Source organism: Sturnira hondurensis, unplaced genomic scaffold (genome assembly GCF_014824575.4).
Source record: "Sturnira hondurensis isolate 20B ecotype Veracruz unplaced genomic scaffold, ASM1482457v3 Scaffold0015596, whole genome shotgun sequence".
Taxonomy (NCBI): Eukaryota; Metazoa; Chordata; class Mammalia; order Chiroptera; family Phyllostomidae; genus Sturnira; species Sturnira hondurensis.
In genome coordinates, this window is record NW_028088227.1 from 24,048,909 (window position 1) to 24,069,272 (window position 20,364).

Below are 20,364 nucleotides of genomic sequence, written 5' to 3' on the forward strand. Positions count from 1 at the left end.
ATAGGTGTGTGTTAATATATTTTAAACAAAAATAGGATCAAATCACCCATGACTGTCCTGTTTTTCTCACCACTATATATAAAACATTTTCCTATGTCAATATATTTAAATCTACATAATAGGGATCAAATTCCCATAGCATTCTATCTTATACATAAGATTTCATGTATTTGTATGCATAAGAAAGTAACCAATCTGCTATAATTGTGTATCCAGGCTTATAAATTGTTGCATTATACAATGTTTTAATAATAATCTTTGGGTGTACCTCTTCATATCCTTCTCTTATTTCCTTGGAATACATATTTATAGATGTAATTTCTGGGTCAAAGGATACATGTGCTCGAAGCTCTGGCAAACAGTGACACACTGTCTCAGCCAGCTGCACTCCAGGGTATCCCACCCTCCCACACCAGGGCAGACTCTGTCATCGGTGCCTGATTTCGCCGAGCCCTGGGGACGTCAACATTCAGTGTCCAGGCAGAGGAGGAAAATGCTAACAGTGAACATTAATATAAGCCTTGCTGTGTGCCTGGCACTGTGGGCTCACTCACTCCTCCCAGCAGCTCTCCACATAAGACCTGCCCTAATCCTCCACAGACAGCAATGCAGTCACTCATGGCATGCGCAGAGTCAAAATGCTCAGCCATCGAGGGCCCACGCCCTTGCCTATGGGGAGTCTAACAGCATCAAGTATCACTGAGGGAATGTAGGGGAGGTCTGGATACTGACCTTTGGGTCTGGCAGGGGCAGCTCTGTGGACCTTGACAAGGCAGGTCTGGTGTAAGATCACCGAGTGGTGACAGCAAGGACAGTTGTCAAAGGGACAGATTTGGGTGGTTACTGCAAGTGGATGTGCTGCCAAAGGGCGTGCCTGCCTGCTCATGTGCAGTGGAAGCAGAGACAGGCAGCAAGGCAGAAGTCACACCCTTGATGAGATGAGAGGAAAGAAAGCAACATGCAGAAGGGACATGAAGGACCAGGGTCACCAGCTGAAGAAAAGGAGCTGAGGGTGCAGGGACCACAAAGGCGAAGAGGAGGCATGACCCAGAGGTTGAAGAAAAATGGGAGATGGTGGCATCCAGGGCACGAGGGGCAGAAAAGCTACCACTAAGTAAGCTGAATGCTGCTAAAAGGGACAAGGCCGGGGGGAGAACTGAGGATGTGAGTGCAAGCAATTTCAAGGGTAGAGGGAGCATCGCCAGTGGAGAGGGGAGTGGAGGAGAGGCAGTGGTAGGATGTGGGGGCAGAGGAAGCACACTACTCCCCTGGGGGGTCGGCCAGCTCTGGGTGCTCAGTGGCTTTGTGTTCATTGGAATGAGTTGGGCTAATGGTCAGTCATCTCCTCCATAGCTGTGGGTTTTCTGTCTTAGTGGATTCCACCCATTACTTCTGTAGCCATGTCCTGTGCATACGTGGGGTGATACACTTAGCAAAGAGCACATGGGTACCTGCCAAACATGGCCAGGCCGAAAGCAGGCAATAAGCAATGCAGGTCTTAATGGATGTGGGCAGGCAAGAAAGGACACATAGAGACCAGCAGGGGCCCCTTTGGCTCCTGGCTCCTAGCCTGGGGGTATTCCCAGCCCATCCTCTACCATGTACCTGAAGAACTCTGGTCAGTCCCAGCTCCAGTTTACATAACCAGCCTTGCTCTTGACCACAGCCTGGGACATGCCAGTCGTGTGAAAGGAGTCATTTCCGTAGGCTCCTCTCCAAACCCAGAACAGACTGGCAATCTACTGTGACCAGTCACTGACGTACAGCCGACACAGACACCTGGAGGCTGAAATAGTTTTAACCTTCCTTCTTGGAAAGAAGAACAAAGCAAAGATCAAAACATCACAGGACACAGGCTTACAGAATTGGGTCAAGCACCATCAGATTAAAAATGCTAAACTGCAATTCAAAAAAACACCAAAACCGGACAGGCAGCATCTAGGCAGGGCGGGCAAGGAAGCTGGTGCTGAGAGGAATGGTGACCTTCAGAGTGTTGACAAGGAGGTCCCTATTAAGTCTTATGACTTTTTAAAAAGTATTTTTATTGATTATGCTAATACAGTATTCCCAATTTCCCCTCTTTATCCTCCCTCTGCCCTGCAGCCCCCAACCCCCTTTCATCCTCCGCTTAGTTCATGTCCATGGGTTACACATAGGAGAGTCCTGTGAGTCCTCTGTTTCCTATACCATTTTTTATCTCTTTGCCTATTTTATGCCTACTAATTATGCTTCTTCTTCCCTGTACCTTCCCCCCCATTCCTGCCTTCCCTCTCCCTACTGAAATCCCTCCATGTGATGTACATTTCTCTGATTCTGTTCCTGTCCTGGTTGTTTGCTTAGTTTTTGTTTTCATTGTTTTTCTTTTCTTTTAGGTTCATTTGTTGGTAGTTGGGAGTTTGTTGTTATTTTACTGTTCATATTTTTTATCTTCTCTTTCTTAGATAAGTCCCTTTAACATTTCATATAATAATGGCTTAGTGATGATGAACTCCTTTAACTTGACCTTATCTGGGAAGGACTTTATCTGCCCTTCCATTCTAAATGAAAGCTTTGCTGGATAGAGTAAACTTGGATGTAGGTCCTTGCCTTTCATGACTTCAAATACTTCTTTACAGCCCCTACTTGCCTGCAAGGTTTCTTCTGAGAAATCAGCTGATAGCCTTACAGGCACTCCTTTGTGGGTAACTCTCTCCTTTCCTCTTGCTTCTTTTAGGATTATTTCTTTCTCTTTAATCTTGGCTAACTTAAAGATGATGTGCCTTGGTATGTTCCTCTTTAGGTCCAACTTCTTTAGGACTCTCTGAGCTTCCTGCACTTCCTGGAAGTCTATTTCCTTCACCAAATTGGGGAAGTTTTCCTTCATTATTTGTTCAAATAAGTGTTTAACTTCTTGTTGTCGTTGTTCTCCTTCTGGCACCCCTATGATTAGGATATTGGAACATTTCAGGTTGTCCCAGAGGTCTGTAAGACTCTTTTCATTTTTTTGAATTCTTATTTCTTCATTCTGTTCTGGTTGAATGTTTATTTTTCATTTTGTTCCATCATTGCTTTGAGTCCTGGTTTCCTTCCTGTCACTGTTGGTTCCCCGAATATTTCACTTTATTTCATTTTAGGTATCTTTCATTTGCTTTTTCATTTTTCGACCAAGCTCAATCAGATCTCTTAAGATGCACACGCACTTGGGAGGTATGTTAACTCAGAACTTACTGAACATTTGTGTTGGGAATCTGGATTAACACATGAAACGGCTTGAAGGAGACTCCCCGTGGCTGCTGTTGTGGCTGTAGGTGAATAAAACATCCTCAAGTGTATTCTTAAGGCTTTGGCAGTGCTTCTAATTAAAAACACATGAGGGAATAATCTAGAACTGGGTTGGAGAGGGGCAAGGCATGTGAGCTGACGAAGGAACTTCTGAGGCCTGATTTACAGGTATAAACTGGGCAGACAAAAGTCAGTCCTGCAGGCTCAGAACTTTAAGGCCCATCAGAGAGACTGTGGACCTTGGGGTGGAGCATACAGCAGTGCACAGAACACATGCTCCTGCATACATGCACACTGGCATAGAGACACACACGCTCTTGCATACACACTCCTGCACAAATACACACACATTCCTATACTGGAACATACATGCACATACACTCCTGCAAACATGCTCATGCTTCTACATGTGTTTCTGACACATTCTCATAGACACTGGCACACATGTTCCTGCACACATGCTCACAAGCTTCTACGCACACAATTATACACACGTGCTCTGCACACGTACACACATGTTCCTATATCCACACACACATGTGTACTTTCCTGCACACATACTCTTGCACCCTCCCCACACACACACACTCATGCACACCACACACATGCTACGACTGTCAGCAGAGCCAGGCCAGTGTGCGGTGCTTAGCACAGGACCATGCACACGGCTGGTGCTCACTCACAGAGAACCAGTAAAGAAGCGGACAACAGACCCAGCTCTTCAGATTCCCCACTCAGCATTCTTTACAAAATGTCAGGATGAAGGTCTATGAGAGTAAAAACGGGAACTCTTAGGGGAAAACAGTTCTAAGGGTTCCCATGCTTGACAAAAATTCAAAGCAAAGAGCCATGGAAAAACATTTCTGCCTCAGTGTCGACCTGCTCCTGCAAGCACAGACCAGCTTCTTCAAACACCAGCTCAGCACAAAGTGACGTCTCAAGAGTCAGCAAGCCAAGAGGTTCCCACATTATCACATTATTGCACTGACTGCCTTTCTTGTCAAATATTCCCTCTCATGGTCTAACTTTCTCCCACGCACTGCTTCCCAGTTGACACCCTGTCATGGACTAAAGACAGTGAAATGCAGGTGGGCCACACGGAACATACTTCACTTTCAAAGGTGAGTCTGACTTTGTCACATACATTCTTGGTAAACAAACAAATGAGCAAACAAAAGATACTTTACAACAACTCACCTTCCCCCATAAGCAGCTCTAAGAGTCAGAGCAGATCCATAGACACAAATGTTCGGACTCGTCGTGATTTAGAGCATCATAACTGGAACTGGTGATTTACAGAAGGCCTGACTTTTGTCTTGAAGCACAACTACCTGAAACACAAAAACACAGGACATATGAGCTTACAAATTTATGATTCTGTCCACTAGGTTCAAGAGAATAAATGGCTTTCTTGCATTCACAGAGCAGCAAATGTGTCTTAAGCATTCAGGTACAAGGCAGGTACAGAGCATGGAAATGCGGTGCCAGTGAGGACGTACCCTGGGGCACTGCTCTACCATAACCCTAACGAGGCAGCTTGGAACATGAGGAGGCTTCCACTTTATAAACGAGAAATCCCAAAGAAGTTTTTTGGTAAAGCTGTACAAACTTTTGAGAATATACATAAAACACTCAACTTTTTATTTATAATATTTAGTATGTATTTACACTGATTTAAAAATAACATTTATGAAATTATGTATTAATTTAAACACATAGCTGGTTTCCACTTTCATGGCTAGTATAAATGCTTCAATTCAAACTCTTCCATTTCAGCATGCAATTTTGTCCAAATAGAGCTGCCTTCTGTATCATCTGATGCTTTTCTAGAGTGTATCATTTTTGCCTCAGTCTATCTAAGGTTTTTGACTTTCTACATTTTGAATTCATGTTTATAGCCCAAATTGGAAATTTAACCCTCAGTCACAAGTACCCATTTTTATAAAATTATCCTCTTTGCTGAGTTTTCCACTCTATTCCATAGGTATATATTTATGATCTTTACAAATTATTGCTTTAGATGTCTTAAAAGACTTGTTTACAACACTGTCTCAACATTTGGAAGTGTGAGGTCATAGTACCAAAGTAATTAGAAACCTATGTTAAATGCCTTTGCCTTTCTCTGAGTCAATCAGGTAACCACTGCAGGCAATAAACCACAGCAATGATTGAATTTGTCTCAAGCTAAAATGTCATATCCATATAATATGTTGAGGTTCAAATGGAATGTGAGAAAATACCACACGTAAGAAAATTCCATATAAGATAACATTGAGTAAAACCTCCCTTTCATATGGTCACACAGCATCTCACTGGAGAAGACCGTCACACACAAGTGTAGTCAAAGGTTTAACATGCTACTGTTCAGTGGATCAGAGGCGCCTGATTGTCGAGTTAGGCTTCAGGTCAAAGAGTGAGAATTCATCAGAAAGCAATGGAAGACTTTTTAACAGGGGGCTAAGACAATTCAAAGGGGAAAGAATACTCTTTGTAACAGACGGTGCTGGAAAAACTGCATATCCACACGCAAAAGAATGAACTTGGGTCCTAAGCTTACACCATATACAAAAATTAACTGAAAGTGGATGAAAAACCTAGACTTATGAGCTAAAACTATAAAACCTTTAGAAGAAAACATTGGGAAAATCTTTATGACACTGGATTTGGCAATGATTTTATGGATATGATACCAAAAAGCACAGGCAACAAACAAAAAAAAAAACCCAGATGAATTAGATTTCCTCAAAATTAAAAACTTTTTTGCATCAAAGGGCACTAATCAGAAAATGAAAATATAACCTACAGAATAGGAAAAAACATTTGTAAGTCATATATCTGAGAAGGGATTAATATTCATATTACATAGAGAAAGCTCGCAATTCAACAATCTTTTTAAAACAACAAAAATTGTGCAAAGGAGTTGAATACATATTTCTCTAAGGAAGATAAACAAATGTTGAATAAGCACATGAAAACTAGCTCAACATCATTTTAGAAAAATGCAAATCAAAACCACAATGAAATATCATTTCACACACGCTTAGGATGGCAATAATGGTAGTAGGAAGAAGAAGAAGAAGGAGAGGAGGAGGAAGGAGAAAGAGAAAAGGAGAAGGAAGAAGAAGGAAAAAAAGCAGAAAGTAGTAAGTGTCAGCAAGGATATGGAGAAACTAGAATTGCCATGTACTGCTGGTACAAATATAAAATGGTGTAGCCACTTTGGAAAACAGTCTGGAAGTACCACAAAATTAAATGGAGAGTTACCATATGACCTAACAATTCTAACCCTAAGTATATAACCATGAGAACTGAAGACATGTTCACATGAAAACTTATATATAAATGTTCACAGCGGCATTATTCGTAATTGCCAAAAAGTGGAAAAACCCAGGTATTCACCAATTGATGAATAAGTAAACAAAATGTGGCATATTCATACAATGGAATATTATTTAGCCACAAAAAAGAAATAAAGAACTGATAGATGCAACATGGATGAACCTACACAAATTATGTTGAGGGAAAGAAGCCAGACAGAAAGCCAGACACTGTGGCATCCCATCTACATGAACTGTGCAGAGCAGGCAATCCGGAGACAGAAAGTGGGTTAGAGGTTCCCAGGGCTGAGGAAAGAGGGGATGGGAGCGCCTAACAATGAGCCTGAGGTTTCTTTCTGGGGGATGAACATGTTTGTAACTAGCGGTGATGGGTGCACAGCTTTGTAAATATTCTAGAAACCACCAAACTGTATACTTTAAAAGTGTGGATTTTATGGTATGTGAATAATAGTTAACTAAAAAAACAGGTAATAAAAATTCAAAAGTTTTTTTAAAGCAATGGAAGAAACCTCCCATTAAACATGACAAAGTTAACATATGTTTATCCACCTTACAGGATCTGCACTAAAATGACACAAGATAAAAAGGCACAAACTCACAAGCACTAATAAGTCCAAAAAATCTAGAACCACCACCAAGTAGTGTCAACACAACTCTGGAATCCGGACAGTGGATGAAAACATGGCGACCAATACAGCCAAGCAAAGAGCACTGAGCCTAAGCCTATAGGGGAGAAGCCACTAGGAAACTCTCGTTCACACAACGGATTCTAGAAGGTTGTCATGTAGCTCCCAAGGTAAGACGTGGAAGCCAGGGAGTTGAAACAGAAATCCTAATTTACAGTTTCTGGAGGGTAGCTTCAGGCCCCCAGAAAGCCTAATCAGTAGGTAAGTACTATTCTCCTCCCACGGGCAACTGAAGAGAGTTACCCACTCAGGGTATGACAACTAGTGGTTCTGAAGGTAGGGAAATGCTGAAATTAAAACCGCAGTATTACGTTAGAAGACAGATGAACAATGAAACTCTTGCCCCCCTTCTCCCCAAGAAGCTCTCAGAATGCCAGCAGACAAGGATTATTCCCTCAATAAGTTCTACACAACAGAAATAGCATAGACAGAAATCTCTGATACGAATTCAATCAAACCAGAAATTAATGATCTTTAACCAAAGGACAATTTACACTGTTTTAGAAACATCTAAAGGAAACTAGTTTACTAAATATAAATAGCCCTGTGACACTAAACTGGTAAGGAACACCATGAGACTAGCAACCTGGACAATGACGTGACAGACACATTCATGCAATGCCTCACTTCTTACATCACCAACATGTACCAAGGAGCCAGGGCCAGCCAGCACCCTGTGCAGTTAGATAAAATAATGATGAAATCTCAGAGAGGAAAGGCTCTGCTATTCCTTCCCAAAACACAATCGGTATTAGGAAGGAAGACACTGAATGAGGGACATGACCCCTTTCCTCACCTCTATGGCCTTTGCTACACGACCCCCTTAGGAACAGGAGAAGCCACAGTTTTTAATGCCTTGCTGAATAGACTGCCACAACAAATCAGTGTCAAAGGCTAGTCCCTTGGTCTTTCCTTATGCCTTCGTCTTGTCTAAAGAGGGTGAGTGAGGGGAAGGCAGCTGAAGATGGTGTGGAGATTGAGAGGGGCTGTGTTGGGTGGGGTGTTCTAGGCCATTTAAGAAAGGGTACAGGTGAAATCTACAGGAAACCAGGTTCTGAGAAGGTTCTGAGAGAAAAAAAAGGCAATGATAAATCATGATATTTTAACACAAGCAACTTTGTTGCTGGTATGAAAAACAGGCTGAAGGTAAAGAGGGGCAGAAGAAGCCAGGAGAAAATCTAAGAAATTAAGCAATAATCCAGTCAAGAGATGCTATTATGTGCATTGAGGAAGTATGCAGTGGCTGGGAATTCAGTCTGATGAGCAATACCCAAGCCAAGCCAGCAAACGGCCCATCCAGCAGAAGATGCCAACATGCCATTCTGCTACAGTTTACATAGTGACAAGGTAACGAAGAGGTAGAATACAGGAAACCACACAAACATCAGAGTGTGTGTGCATAAAACGAAGCACCTGCCATTTAGAGGTTACCCTTCCTCCAACCCTCAGGGAACAACAACAAAAACTGGCCATGTTCTGACTCACTGTGCAAGTTTCAACAAACGGAAGACAGGAAATCAACAGACAAGGCTTTCCACCCACTTGGCAATTAAATTAGAAATCATTAGCGAAAGATAACTTTGTAATCCCCCTCGACAGAACATCTTTTTCCATGCTTCTCAATAAGAAATGAACAGCACAACATAATAATGAAATTAGAAAATAATTAGACCACAACAATAATAAAATTACTGCATGCCCGAATTTGAGGCAAGCAGCTAAGAGAAAGCTAACAGGAAAAGTTACATCTTTAAAAGTGTGTATTCTGAATAAAGAAAGGCAAAAATTAGTGAGAACAAAATCTAATTTAAAAGTTAGAAAAATAACAAGACATCCACAGAAAGTAGAAAGAAGGTAATAATAAAAAATAGATCAGAAAAGAAAGAAGATCCAACTGAGATCCAAGAAATAAATATAAAATTTATTTCTTCAAAAAAAAAAGGTCTAAACATATGCAACTTGCTGATGACATTGATCAGGAAAAGTAATCCAGAAGGTACAGATAACTTAGTACTTTAAAGGAAGACAATGATTTAGTAATTTAAAGGGAGACTAGACTATTTCTCTGTAGCTTTCCTGCTGAGTCTACTAAAACTCTGAGCATTAAATATGAAAGAAACATGAAAGAGAAAAAAATCAACAAATGCTAAACACTGAGAGAACAGGGATGTTAAAATTATCTGACAAAGATGGTAAGGCACCCATCACAAAAATGCTTCAAAGATCATTTATGAACATGATTAAAGCAAATCTCTAAGAACCTTCACAGAGACACAGAGGTGAATAACAACTTACACACTACCAAAAGTCAATCAAAATAAAATAAACAATCTCCAGATCCCTACAGTCATTAAAGAAATTGCATTTATAATAAAAAGGTCCAGGAAAAGATGTCTCCAGGCCCAGATGGCTTCATTGGAGAATTTCAACAGACACTCACAGAAGACTGAACAGCAACCTTGGACAATCTTTTAGAGGAAGTGGAATACTTTCCCACTCATTTTGTGAGGCTCCTCTCACCCTGAAACCAAAACAAGAGATAAAGAGTACGGAAAACAGAAAACTACAAACCAATCTCTCTCATGAACAGAGACACAAATGTTTTTAAAAATTTAAATTAGCAAAACAAACCCAGCAATGTGTAAAAGAACCATACGCCATGACCAAGTAGAATTTATCCAAGTATGCAAGACTGGCTCCATGTCGAAACTCATTCAATATAACCCGCCATTATCTACAAGCTAGGCTAACATTGAGCCGAACAAAGGTCAGAGGGCCTGTGAAGCATTCAACAATGTTCTTGATTCCTCTCTGGTCAAAGTTCCCTGCCCCCTGTGTCATGCATGGCCAAACACTTGCGCTACCCAACTAGATGTGGGCAGACAGCACAGGTCACTTTGCTGCACTGGTGACAAGCATCCTGAAGATGTACAGCAGGACTCCAACTGACCTGCGACTGATGGGTGTGACATGTGCAAGCCACAGAGACCTAGGCCATGCTGACAGTATCGAAGCCACTGCTGGGTGGGGGTGGGGGCCTCCATACAGTGGGCTGGGCAATGACATCAGAGGTTGGGATGACAACAATCATAAAAGCAAAAATGACTGCCTGGCAGAGCAGAAGCAGACAGTTTCCTGACAATTAGGAGGTGCCTTCATTTTGAGAGGCCACACTGAAGAGGCACACGAAGGAGAAGAACCTAGAAGAGGCAGGGTGTGGGCTGGCGGCAGCACAGGTGGGAGATCCTGATGGGAGGCCTGGAGGGCAGATGGTGCAGCTTTCCTACATCTAAGAGGGAAGACACCCCCAAAACTTTGGATCTCAAGACCCCTTTACTCTCTTAAAAATCACTGGAAACACCAAAGTGCTTTTGTTTGTGTGAGTCCTATCACTATTTGCCTTATGAGAAATGAAAACTGAGGAATTTTAAATATTTTGCGTAATAATTTTAAAATAATAATACACCCAAGTTAACAAATGTAGTATTTTAAAAACAATATTTCCCAAAAATCAGTGAGGAAATGTGACATTGGTTTCTATTTTCGTAAGTTTCCTAAAGCCTGTCTTAATGAAAGACAGGAAGGCTACTGTATCTGCTTCTGCAGTTAATTTGTCGGCATGTGTGTGTCTGCGTTGAAGTAGGTGAAGACAATTGGCCTCAAATGGACATGCAGTTGAAAAAGGGAGAGAGACTTCCATGACCTTTTCAGACCCGACAGTGGCGATTTCTTAAAGGCTAGTTGCAGAGTGCACTCTAAAACGAGAGGAAAACCACATCAGTGACCTCTCTAAATTATTACATTTGAAAAGCCATTGGTCCACCTAAGTCCTCAATACACCTTTTACCAAGGCCTGGTTTTTATAACATCCTATATTGGTCATTGGAAAATACTGGTTCTCCCTTATGCCAATCTCCTTATGTCACTTATTTTACTAAATAATATTACACATCACCATTAAACTCATCAGAAAAGTCTTGAGGTATTCTGAATCTGTAGATAGTAGCAGATACACACTTCAGAAAATTCTAATTTTTTGCTTGAGAGCTCAAAGGTCATTGGGGCAATGAAATTCTGACACTACAGGCTAATGTCAATCATTTCTGAGAAAATGTTGGTCAAATACCCAAGTCCAACAGCTGTTCTCCAGTCATTCCACTAAGTGGAAGCAGTGCCCCCCGTTGGGTGTGGTCTCCTGCTCACCAGCCATACCAGTGCGCTTCCTGGATGGCCCTGTGCTCGGGGGCCAGCAGAACTCCGTCACCCACCATGCTGAAAGCTTACAATCTGATACAAGAAATAGTTTAACTCTTCATCAAGGTCATTATCAAGTGTGGCTGGAATTTTCTTTTGGTCATGAGTGAGTCTAGCTAGGAATACAGCGACCACCAGAGGAGCCTGGGGCCATGGCCTTACTGGTGCTCAGGCAGCAGTTTAAATTGCCATCAGCTTAAAAGGCATGTGATGAGAAGGAAAAGTCACAATGCAGCATCGCTACGAAAACTAATGTTTGACCTTGCAGTCCCCAGAAAGAATCTGTAAACCATGCACTGAGGACCATAGCAGTTGAAGATAAAACTGAATGAGAATGCATTTGAGTGACAAACACCTGTTAAAATTCAACTTCATGACAAGGATCTAAGTAAGGATATGGCCAACACATCTGCAGTCAGCTTGGGTGGCCATAACAAAATACCACAGGCTGGTATCTTAAAAGAAATTTACTGTCTAACAGTCCTGGAGGCTAGAAGTCCAAGATCAAGGTATCATAAGGCTAATTCATCTAAGGACTCTCTCCTTGGCATGTAGATGGCCATCTCCTCCCTGTGTCCTCACATGATTGTCCCTCTGTAACTGGCCCTATTCCAATCTGATTAGTGCCCCTGATCTCTTCGAATAGGGACACCAGTCAGATTGGAGTAGAACCCCCCCTAAAGACCTCATTTACACCCTTCAAGGCCCTAATCCCAAATATAGCCAGAGGGGAGGTCAGGGCTTCAGCCCGTGAATTTTGAGGTATACAATTCAGCCCACAGCACCCTCCATCCAAACTGCCAATGAAACACTTCCAGATGGTAATGGGGAAGACCTCCAGCTGGAGGTTCCCTATAGAACTTTCTAGACTCTGAGGCCCAGCAATTCAGTCTAGAGAGGGGTGAGCCTCCGAAAGAACTGGGGGTTATGACCTCCAGTACACAGCACCGGCTGCCATTCAAGAAAATGAAAAACTAAGTCTATGGGGGTCCTGCACTGGCAAAGGTGCTACTAAAGAAAAATGCTGTCAGACCTGGGAAGAGGAAGGCACAGGCAGGGAAAGCGCCAGGCCTCTAGGGTCCTCTTCACTGTGGCCAAGGAGGAAATGGAGTACAGGCACCTCAGGGGAAGGGGTCTCCGAACCATAGAAATCCACCCGGGCCCACTGCCTGGTCTTGTAAATAAAGTTTTATTGGCACACAGCCATGGTCATGCACTTGCTTTTTCACATTGATGGTTCTCTCTTCCTTCCTCTCCAAAATCAATAACCATATCCTTGGATGAGGACTTTTTTTTAAGGCATGGAAGAACCTTCAATGCATATTGTGAGGTAAAAGAAGCCAAACTGAGAAGGCCACACACTATATGATTCCAACTCCGTGACATTCTGGAAAAGGCAAAACTATGGAGACAGTAAAAAGATCAGTGGTGGCCAGGGGATGTGGGGAGGGATGAATAGGCAGAGCACAGGTCCTACTCTGTGTTACAGAGCAATGAAACTACTCTGTATGTTATAATGACAGACACATGTCATTATCCATTTGTCCAAACCCACAGAACATACACCACCAAGAGTGAGCTCTAGTGCAAATTATCAACTCCGGCTGATCATGTGTCAATGTAGGTTCACCAACTGTAACTAATGTGCCCTCTGGTGGGGGCTGTTGGCATGAGGGAGGCTATGCTTGTTGTCAGGGCAGGGATGAGGACTATATGGGAAATCTCTAAACCTTCCCCCAAATTTTGCTATGAACCTAAAATTGCTCTAAAAAAATCTAAACTCTTCATTTAAAAAACTGTTTGGTTCTTCCTCACATTTACTTCTTTGCTAAGATTTTCCAGGGTTTTGTGTATTTCAAGTGCACAAAGTAACGGCCTCCGAAGCGTTTTTATGAAAGCTTCATCACTTTACCACCTGTGCACCTCAGTGCAGGTGTCTGTCCTCTTTTCTCATTCAAACTGAGTCCTCCTGGTTCTTAGCATGTGAACTGACTTTCAGCTGAAATCTGGGCACCGTGATATTATGCTATGAAACCTGGGACTTATTTAAAAGCTTGCTCTGGCCTCCTCGGACCCCATTCTGGCAAGGAAAGAGGTGAGGTGTTGCCTTGTTGCTGCCTGGTTGGGTAGAGGCCCAGGTTCTCCACTCCACCTCCACTGGCACCTTGGTGGGGGCCCTATCATGGCGAGGCAGGTGGGGGAGTGCTGGCTCCCCTTTTGGCCCCCACTGAAGGGGGCTTCTTCAGAGCCCAGCAGGGATGAAGGCACGGGACTCCCACCCAGCCTTCTCCAATGCCAGTGTGGCTTGGGCTGGAGCACCTTGTTACAGCCTGGTGTTCTCCACTGGGCCTTTCCTAGAAAGGGCGCATCTGGAGTTGGGGTTTTAGGGGAATGTGTGGCCAGAGTAGAATGCTTCTTATCAGATGTTTCTATCTGGCTAAGCCCTTTTGCTTAGAGACAGAAGGGCTGTTTGGATTTTTCTTTGTTTTTGGTCTACGTCCACTGGCATTGCAGTTTCTGACTTGTCCAGGCCCCAGTCCAGGACAAGTTGAGGCAAAAGGAATTCCCAGGGACACCACTGGGTCTTTCCTCAGGTCCCCAGGGCCTGGTCTGGCTAGTCTGTCTTTGTCCCTCCACTTAAGACTTGAGTTCCATGCTTTTTTCCCATGTAATGCCCAGGGTTTCAGTGGCACTGTTGCAGGAATAGGAAAGTAACTCCACTCTGTTGCCCTGGGAGCAGAAGCCCGCGGCCCCACTTTCCATCCTCACAGACAAGTCTGTACTTAAAGGACATTATGGAAGTGCCATCACAGAGTAGGCATGCTCTGACATCTGCTTCTTTTGCTTATCCACAGTGCTGCCCAGTAGTTTACTTGTCTGTCTTTGCCCAGCAAAATTCAACTGTTCAGATAGATTGCTGTAATTGACAATGCTGGGATTTGTCTCACTCTCATTTTTTTCATGTCTTCTGTTATATACTTTGCTATGATTCATAGCTAGTAATTTGGGAGTAACCATATCTTAATACTAGTGGTTAAAATATGAAGAAAAAGAAAGCCTGCATTTGAATTTATTTCTCTGGCAAGGTCAGAGTGCTGCTGTGAAATGGAAGACTCCACACGCATCCCCACATCCCATCACTGATCCCCCTGTTGAAATGACCTCACTGTCACGCCTGATGGAGGCCTGAGCAGACACCCCCAACTGGCTGCGTCAGCCAAGGTGCCTCAGAAAAGATGAGGTCAGGGGTCTGAGCTTTCCTTCCTTCCATCTGAAGTCCTACTGAAATGAGTATAAATGTACACATCGGAATGGTCTATAGTCCTGAAAAATAAGACAGGGCCCCCCCCTACTCCCCTTCTCCAAACAGGCCACAACCTCAGGGACTCTTGTCCAATGACACTGGGCTGCAGTCTATACAGATGGACCAGTCATCCTCTCACTTCTCAACCCCCCAGCCCTGGACTGGCCCCCCTCCACATGGGCTCTCCAAAGGGCAGTGTGCCTTGCTGACCTCAGGTGCCCCACCACCAGAAAAGTCAGAGGCTAGTGCCCTCCTGCCCTGGCTGTCCTTTACTGTCACCTCCTGAGGGTTTGTCATCTACAGGAGGCTCGACTGAAGTAGCCGAACCAAAGGAGCGACTGCAGTCCCAAGGAGCTGGTATCCCAGGGACCCTGCCCCACAAAGCATCTTCATCTAGACTCTGAAGAAACTTGCTTTCCACTTTAGAGCCTGCTGGTGGGATGGGGGGTGTTCAGGCTCTTGGGAGACCCCATAAGAACCACATCAATGAGCAATGAGGCAAGGCCCAAGGCACACGTTTGTAAAGCTTCCTAGAACCTAGTGTGTAGCCCCAGCTGGACCACGGGACTGAGGGATGCTGGCCTGGCCTCAGGGACCAGAAGTGTCCTCTCTTCAGTTGCCTATCTGTGAAATGAGGGGCTTTGAGGTTTGCAAACATTTCCCCCAGGAGAAACACATTCCTTTCCAAAGCAATTGTACTCAGACCCCATATCCGCCACCAGGAGGGGGCTCTTCAGGAAGTTCAGACCTCTATTGCTAGTGAGAGTCCCATCTCTGGATGGCCCCTAATTCCTGTGCAAATTTCTTGGGGCCCCTCCTACACACACAGGGTCATAAACGTTCTTGCCAAAGCAACAGACTGAACACAAGAGAAAGCCTTGGCAGGTGTGAAATGATGAAGCAGCAGACCAACCTGGGGGCCAACCCCAGGATGTCATCATAAGAAACCATCATTGCTACCAATACCCCCCAGAATTCCTGTCCCCACACCCACATGCCTTGAAGACAAAGCTGGGAAGGAAGGGCGAGAGCTCATGGCTTGGTTGTGAAAGTGAATATTTCGGTGTCACTGCATGATGCCAGGCCTGCTCAGAGCCACGTGGCTGTAAACAGGCAAACCTGATGTTGGGGTATAGGGCACATAACGTCATGCGGCCCTCTGCTTCCACGAGTGAATGTGAGGACTCTGGGCAAGACTCTGAGAGTATCTTTTCTGCTATTATTTGGCTTAGTGACTTAAGAGAACAAACATACTGTACGAGAGAAGAGAAGAGAAGAGAAGAGAAGAGAAGAGAAGAGAAGAGAAGAGAAGAGAAGAGAAGAGAAGAGAAGAGAAGACTAGAAATCCAAAAGGTATAGCAAGAAGTTGAGAGTTTTAAAAACCCCAGGTGCTCTGTAAACTAATTTGCAGTTCAGTGCAGACTTTTCTCTGGAATGGCCTAAAGTGTTCTAGAGAAATAAGGAGGGGGGTAGGACTTCTGGGAGACAGAGTGAAGGCACAGCAAATTCTCTCCCCCAATGACAATGATAAAATTACACAAAAGAATCCAAAAATAGTCATTTCAGGATGCTGGAAATCAACCAATGGCATGTAACAAATTGAGAAGCATTTATTCTAGAAAACCTATTGAGTCTCGTGTCTCACAGCAAAGGGTGGAAGCCTTCCTGCTACACGTGTCTAAGCATAACTGAGGCATGGGTGAAGACAGGCTTGCCCACACAGGCACAGTCCCTAGGAAGTCAGCCTTGAAAATAAACACAGGACACTGAGCAGAGAGCTCATGCTGTGGAGAAGACAGGTTCCACAATTTTCCAGGCAGCAGGAAACTCCAAAGTGTTTCATTGGTAAAGAAGAGTTATCATAGTTCTGTTGTTCCCGACAGACCAACATTGCTCAGCGACACAGGTAGACATCACCAGGGATCCTGGACCACAGGCATCCATGTTGAACTGTTCTGGTTTGCATGTTTGTGCATGTATGTGTGCTTACAGGTGCATGTGGTAGGTGCGTGTGGTGGCTGTACAATCAAACCTATGGAGAAACCAGAGGCCAAGAGAGTTGCCTGGTGTCCTGGAACTGCTCCGCAGAGGCAATGCCAGGAGAAGACACTTCTGGATGCAAGCGTGGCACAGCCACAGATGGCAGGGGAAAGGTGTTGGTGGACGGAGAGCACAAGGAAGCCAGAGGTCAATCCTGGGCATGCAGAGTGAGAGGCCGGACTCCCTCCTGGGCACGAGCAAGAGCTGGACACTCAGGCTGGGGCTCAGAGCGAGCTAGGTTGGAGATACTATCAAAGTTGTTGTGACTCAGATGAGGCTGAGTTCCTTGGCCCCAAGCATAGCCGAAGACCAGGCTCCAGGACAATGTGACTAGAAAGGAAAAGAGGAGGGGGACACAGCTAGCACTCACCGACAACCCAAGAGTAGTAAGACGGAAGGACAGGCCATGCATGAAATACGTGCTCTTTCTGAGGGTGGGTTCTGCTTCTAACAGTATCAAACCCACCAAGGTCACCTGTAAGGGATGGCCTGCCAGCTCTGGACATGAGTATTCTTTGTCAGGAAAGAAGTAGCTGGACAAAGAACAAGTCGGGGATTTTAGTTCCCCTTTACAGCATACTCTGGATACATGGCGATGTGGGACATTCCCTCCAGCCTGTTGAATAACTGTCCCCACATAAGTCTCCTCAGTATCCTGTGTGTGATAGTGTCACCCTGAGCAGGATCCTCTCTAAAGAGGCTAAGGACGTTGGTCAACAGAACCTCCCCAACTCAACAGGGGTAGTACTTTCATTCTGGATATTGCTAAAAGCCTTTGGCTTCCTGTCACAGAGAAGCCAGAACTGAGTAGTAAGAGCCACCCTGGTGACAAGACTGGCCACTAAGTGGCAGCAGAGCTCTGCGGTCTAATGGTAGTCCTTCTAAAGAACACTCAGAAAGACTCATACAGAATGTGTCCCTCCCAGGTTTGGTCTCTCCCCGCTCTCCCCCAGGGGCCTGCAGACTTCGGTCTTTCTGGTTCTACCTTCTTTATTCAGGAGGTGTATTTACACACAGTGCCCCTCACCCAAGACCCCATGGGGGTCTGGCAGTTTGGCACTGCAGCACCAAACATGCATGCACTAGGTTTTCTCCTATCCACACACACCTATGATAAAGGTTAATTTATAAGTTAGGCACTGTAAGAGATTAACAGTAACTAATAATAAAATAGAACAATAACAATATACTATAATAAAAGTCAACTGAATGTGATCCCTCTCCAGTAATTTTTTCTATCTTTTAGTCCCTACCTATTTCTGAGTCTGTGTGGCCATCCCTTATTTGCAGTAAGTGGCTTGGTTTTACCTGTTTAAGGGGATCGCTTGCTGAAGTCCTCGTAGAGAGGCTCAGTGTTTTCTGGAACAACATGTTGCCATCAATTAGAACATGTTTTTGGTTCACGTCTTCTACCCACAAAATTAATACCTTTTTCACCTTAACTAAGCATTATGAACACCGTGGCCATAACTTTCACAGTTTGAGGTGTGACAGCAAAACTAACATGAATTTCTTTTTCCTTCTTCACAAGAGCCAGGAAACACAGACAGGCCACGGCCCAGAAGCAGTGGCCATACAGCCCCTACACAAAGCCTTGTGGGGCCCAGGCCTGGCCACACATGCTCCTATCTGCCTCTCAACTCCACTCCCAGAAGTGCTGCGCAGGGACTATTTCCCGATCTCTGCACCTTGTGTTCCTCCTTCCCCGCCTGTGTTTTGGAGGAGCACAGTATGGCCCCTGACTCCCATCTCCAGGTAACCCTGGCTATTGACTAGTCCTCTTTAAGTCTCCTGTTTGTCTTCAATCAATCCAGGCATCTGGCAATAAGCAACCTACTGTTACCACAGTCAGTCAGCTGGAGCGCCAGGGAGTGTCTCCCACTGGCCAAGATGGCGGCAGGGGGAGGTTCTGACACTGAGCGCCGCCAAAAGCTAGGAATATGAATGAATAGGTCCCCAAGCTTGTCAAAAGCTAGGAATATGAATGAATAGGGCTTGAGCATGCCAAAAGTGAGAGAGATGAATGGAAAGGGCCCCAAGTGCACCCAAAGCTAGCAAGATAATTGGATAGGAAAAACAGCCCTCTCCTCCCTATCCCTATTAGGAATGGAGGGCTTGAGCAGTGAAAGGAGAAGGCCTTCGAAACAAGAGTCCACCATTCTCCCAGGTTGCATGGCACCTGAATAAACCCTCTCTCCTTTTGCACCAGCACCTGCCTCACAAATTTGGCTTTTGTTGCAGCAGGCAGCTGAACATCTGTTTTATTCGGTTATACTACCAGCAGTTGCTCTTGTAGTGGAGTTTGAAAAAAAATCTAAAACCTATCTCTGAAAGTACAGGAAAAGCTGTAGATTAACAATTGAGTAAAAAAAAAAGAGAGAAAGAAAGAAATGAAAAACAGATTGCCAAGGTTCAATCTGCTTTAACAGAAATGCCACAGATGAGAGCTCATATGAATCAGCAGCAATAATGAGTCAGTCAAACAAGGATGGCTATTTTCTATTGATACAACGATCATGTTTCCACAGAAGAGCAAGCATTGAAATATGTATGGCCAGATGGAGTAGAAATAAAAGGAAAAATGAACATAGCATTGCTAGCCTAGCATCTCACTGCGTTCCGAACAGTGTAACATGATCATCAAAGTGTGCAAGTGTGCTGTCTTGAGTTCAACTTATTAGTGTCACTGCATAGGCCTTTTCTCTTCTGTGACCTATGACAGTTTGGACAATTGCTCCCAACCACATTCTCCCTTTGCCAATGGAAGCACACTCAGCACAGCCACACTCCAGACCCTCTAGCATCTCTGATGCTAGGCAGTCACATGACTTGTTTGGGACAGTGGGACCTTAATGGGCAGAGGAGGCAGGACACAAACCCCGAAGGTTCCTGTCCAGGTGGCTTGCCCTGTGTGCTTCTGTGACCCAAGAGAGGAGATCTGTGTTGCTGCCACTTCAGCCCAGGCATGGTATGAACGCAGAGCAGACCTGAACCAGGGGATAAGTCTGGGTCCCGCCTGGTTAGCCAAGCAGGTATTCAGACAGCATGCCATGTCACCAGTACGTCTCCAATGTACATTTAATCTAGGAATATCTCTCACAGCCACCATGCAGTTCCCATATATAATAAAATAAAAATTCTTTAATGTCACCTAACACCTAGTCTATATTCAAATTTCTAATTGCCTCTAACATGTCTTTTTACAATTGCTCTTTTCAATAATAATCCACATCAGGTTTACAAAATGACCTTTCTTAAGATATATATTTTGCCTGGCTGGTGTAGCTCAGTGGAATGAGCACGGGCCTGTGAAGCAAAGGGTTGCTGGTTCAATTCCCAGTCAGGGCACATCCCTGGGTTGCAGGCCAGGTCCCCAGTAGGGGACACATGAGAGGCAACCACACATTGATGTTTCTCTCCTACTCTTCCTCCTTCCCTTCCCCCCTCTCTAAAAAAATTAATAAAATATTTTTTAAAAAGA

At 44.2% G+C, this 20,364-nt stretch overlaps 1 protein-coding gene across 15 annotated transcripts in view; it reads right to left on the minus strand.

Moving 5' to 3' along the window:
- Window positions 1-20,364, minus strand: part of PCBP3 (poly(rC) binding protein 3) — a 217,042-nt gene that overhangs the window by 61,331 nt on the left and 135,347 nt on the right. For all 15 annotated transcript variants that reach the window (XM_037065185.1, XM_037065183.1, XM_037065184.1 and 12 more), the window contains one exon: window positions 4,459-4,592. In XM_037065185.1, coding sequence (XP_036921080.1) covers window positions 4,459-4,468 — 10 coding nt within the window. In that variant the 5' untranslated portion in view covers window positions 4,469-4,592. The remainder of the gene's footprint in view (window positions 1-4,458; window positions 4,593-20,364) is intronic.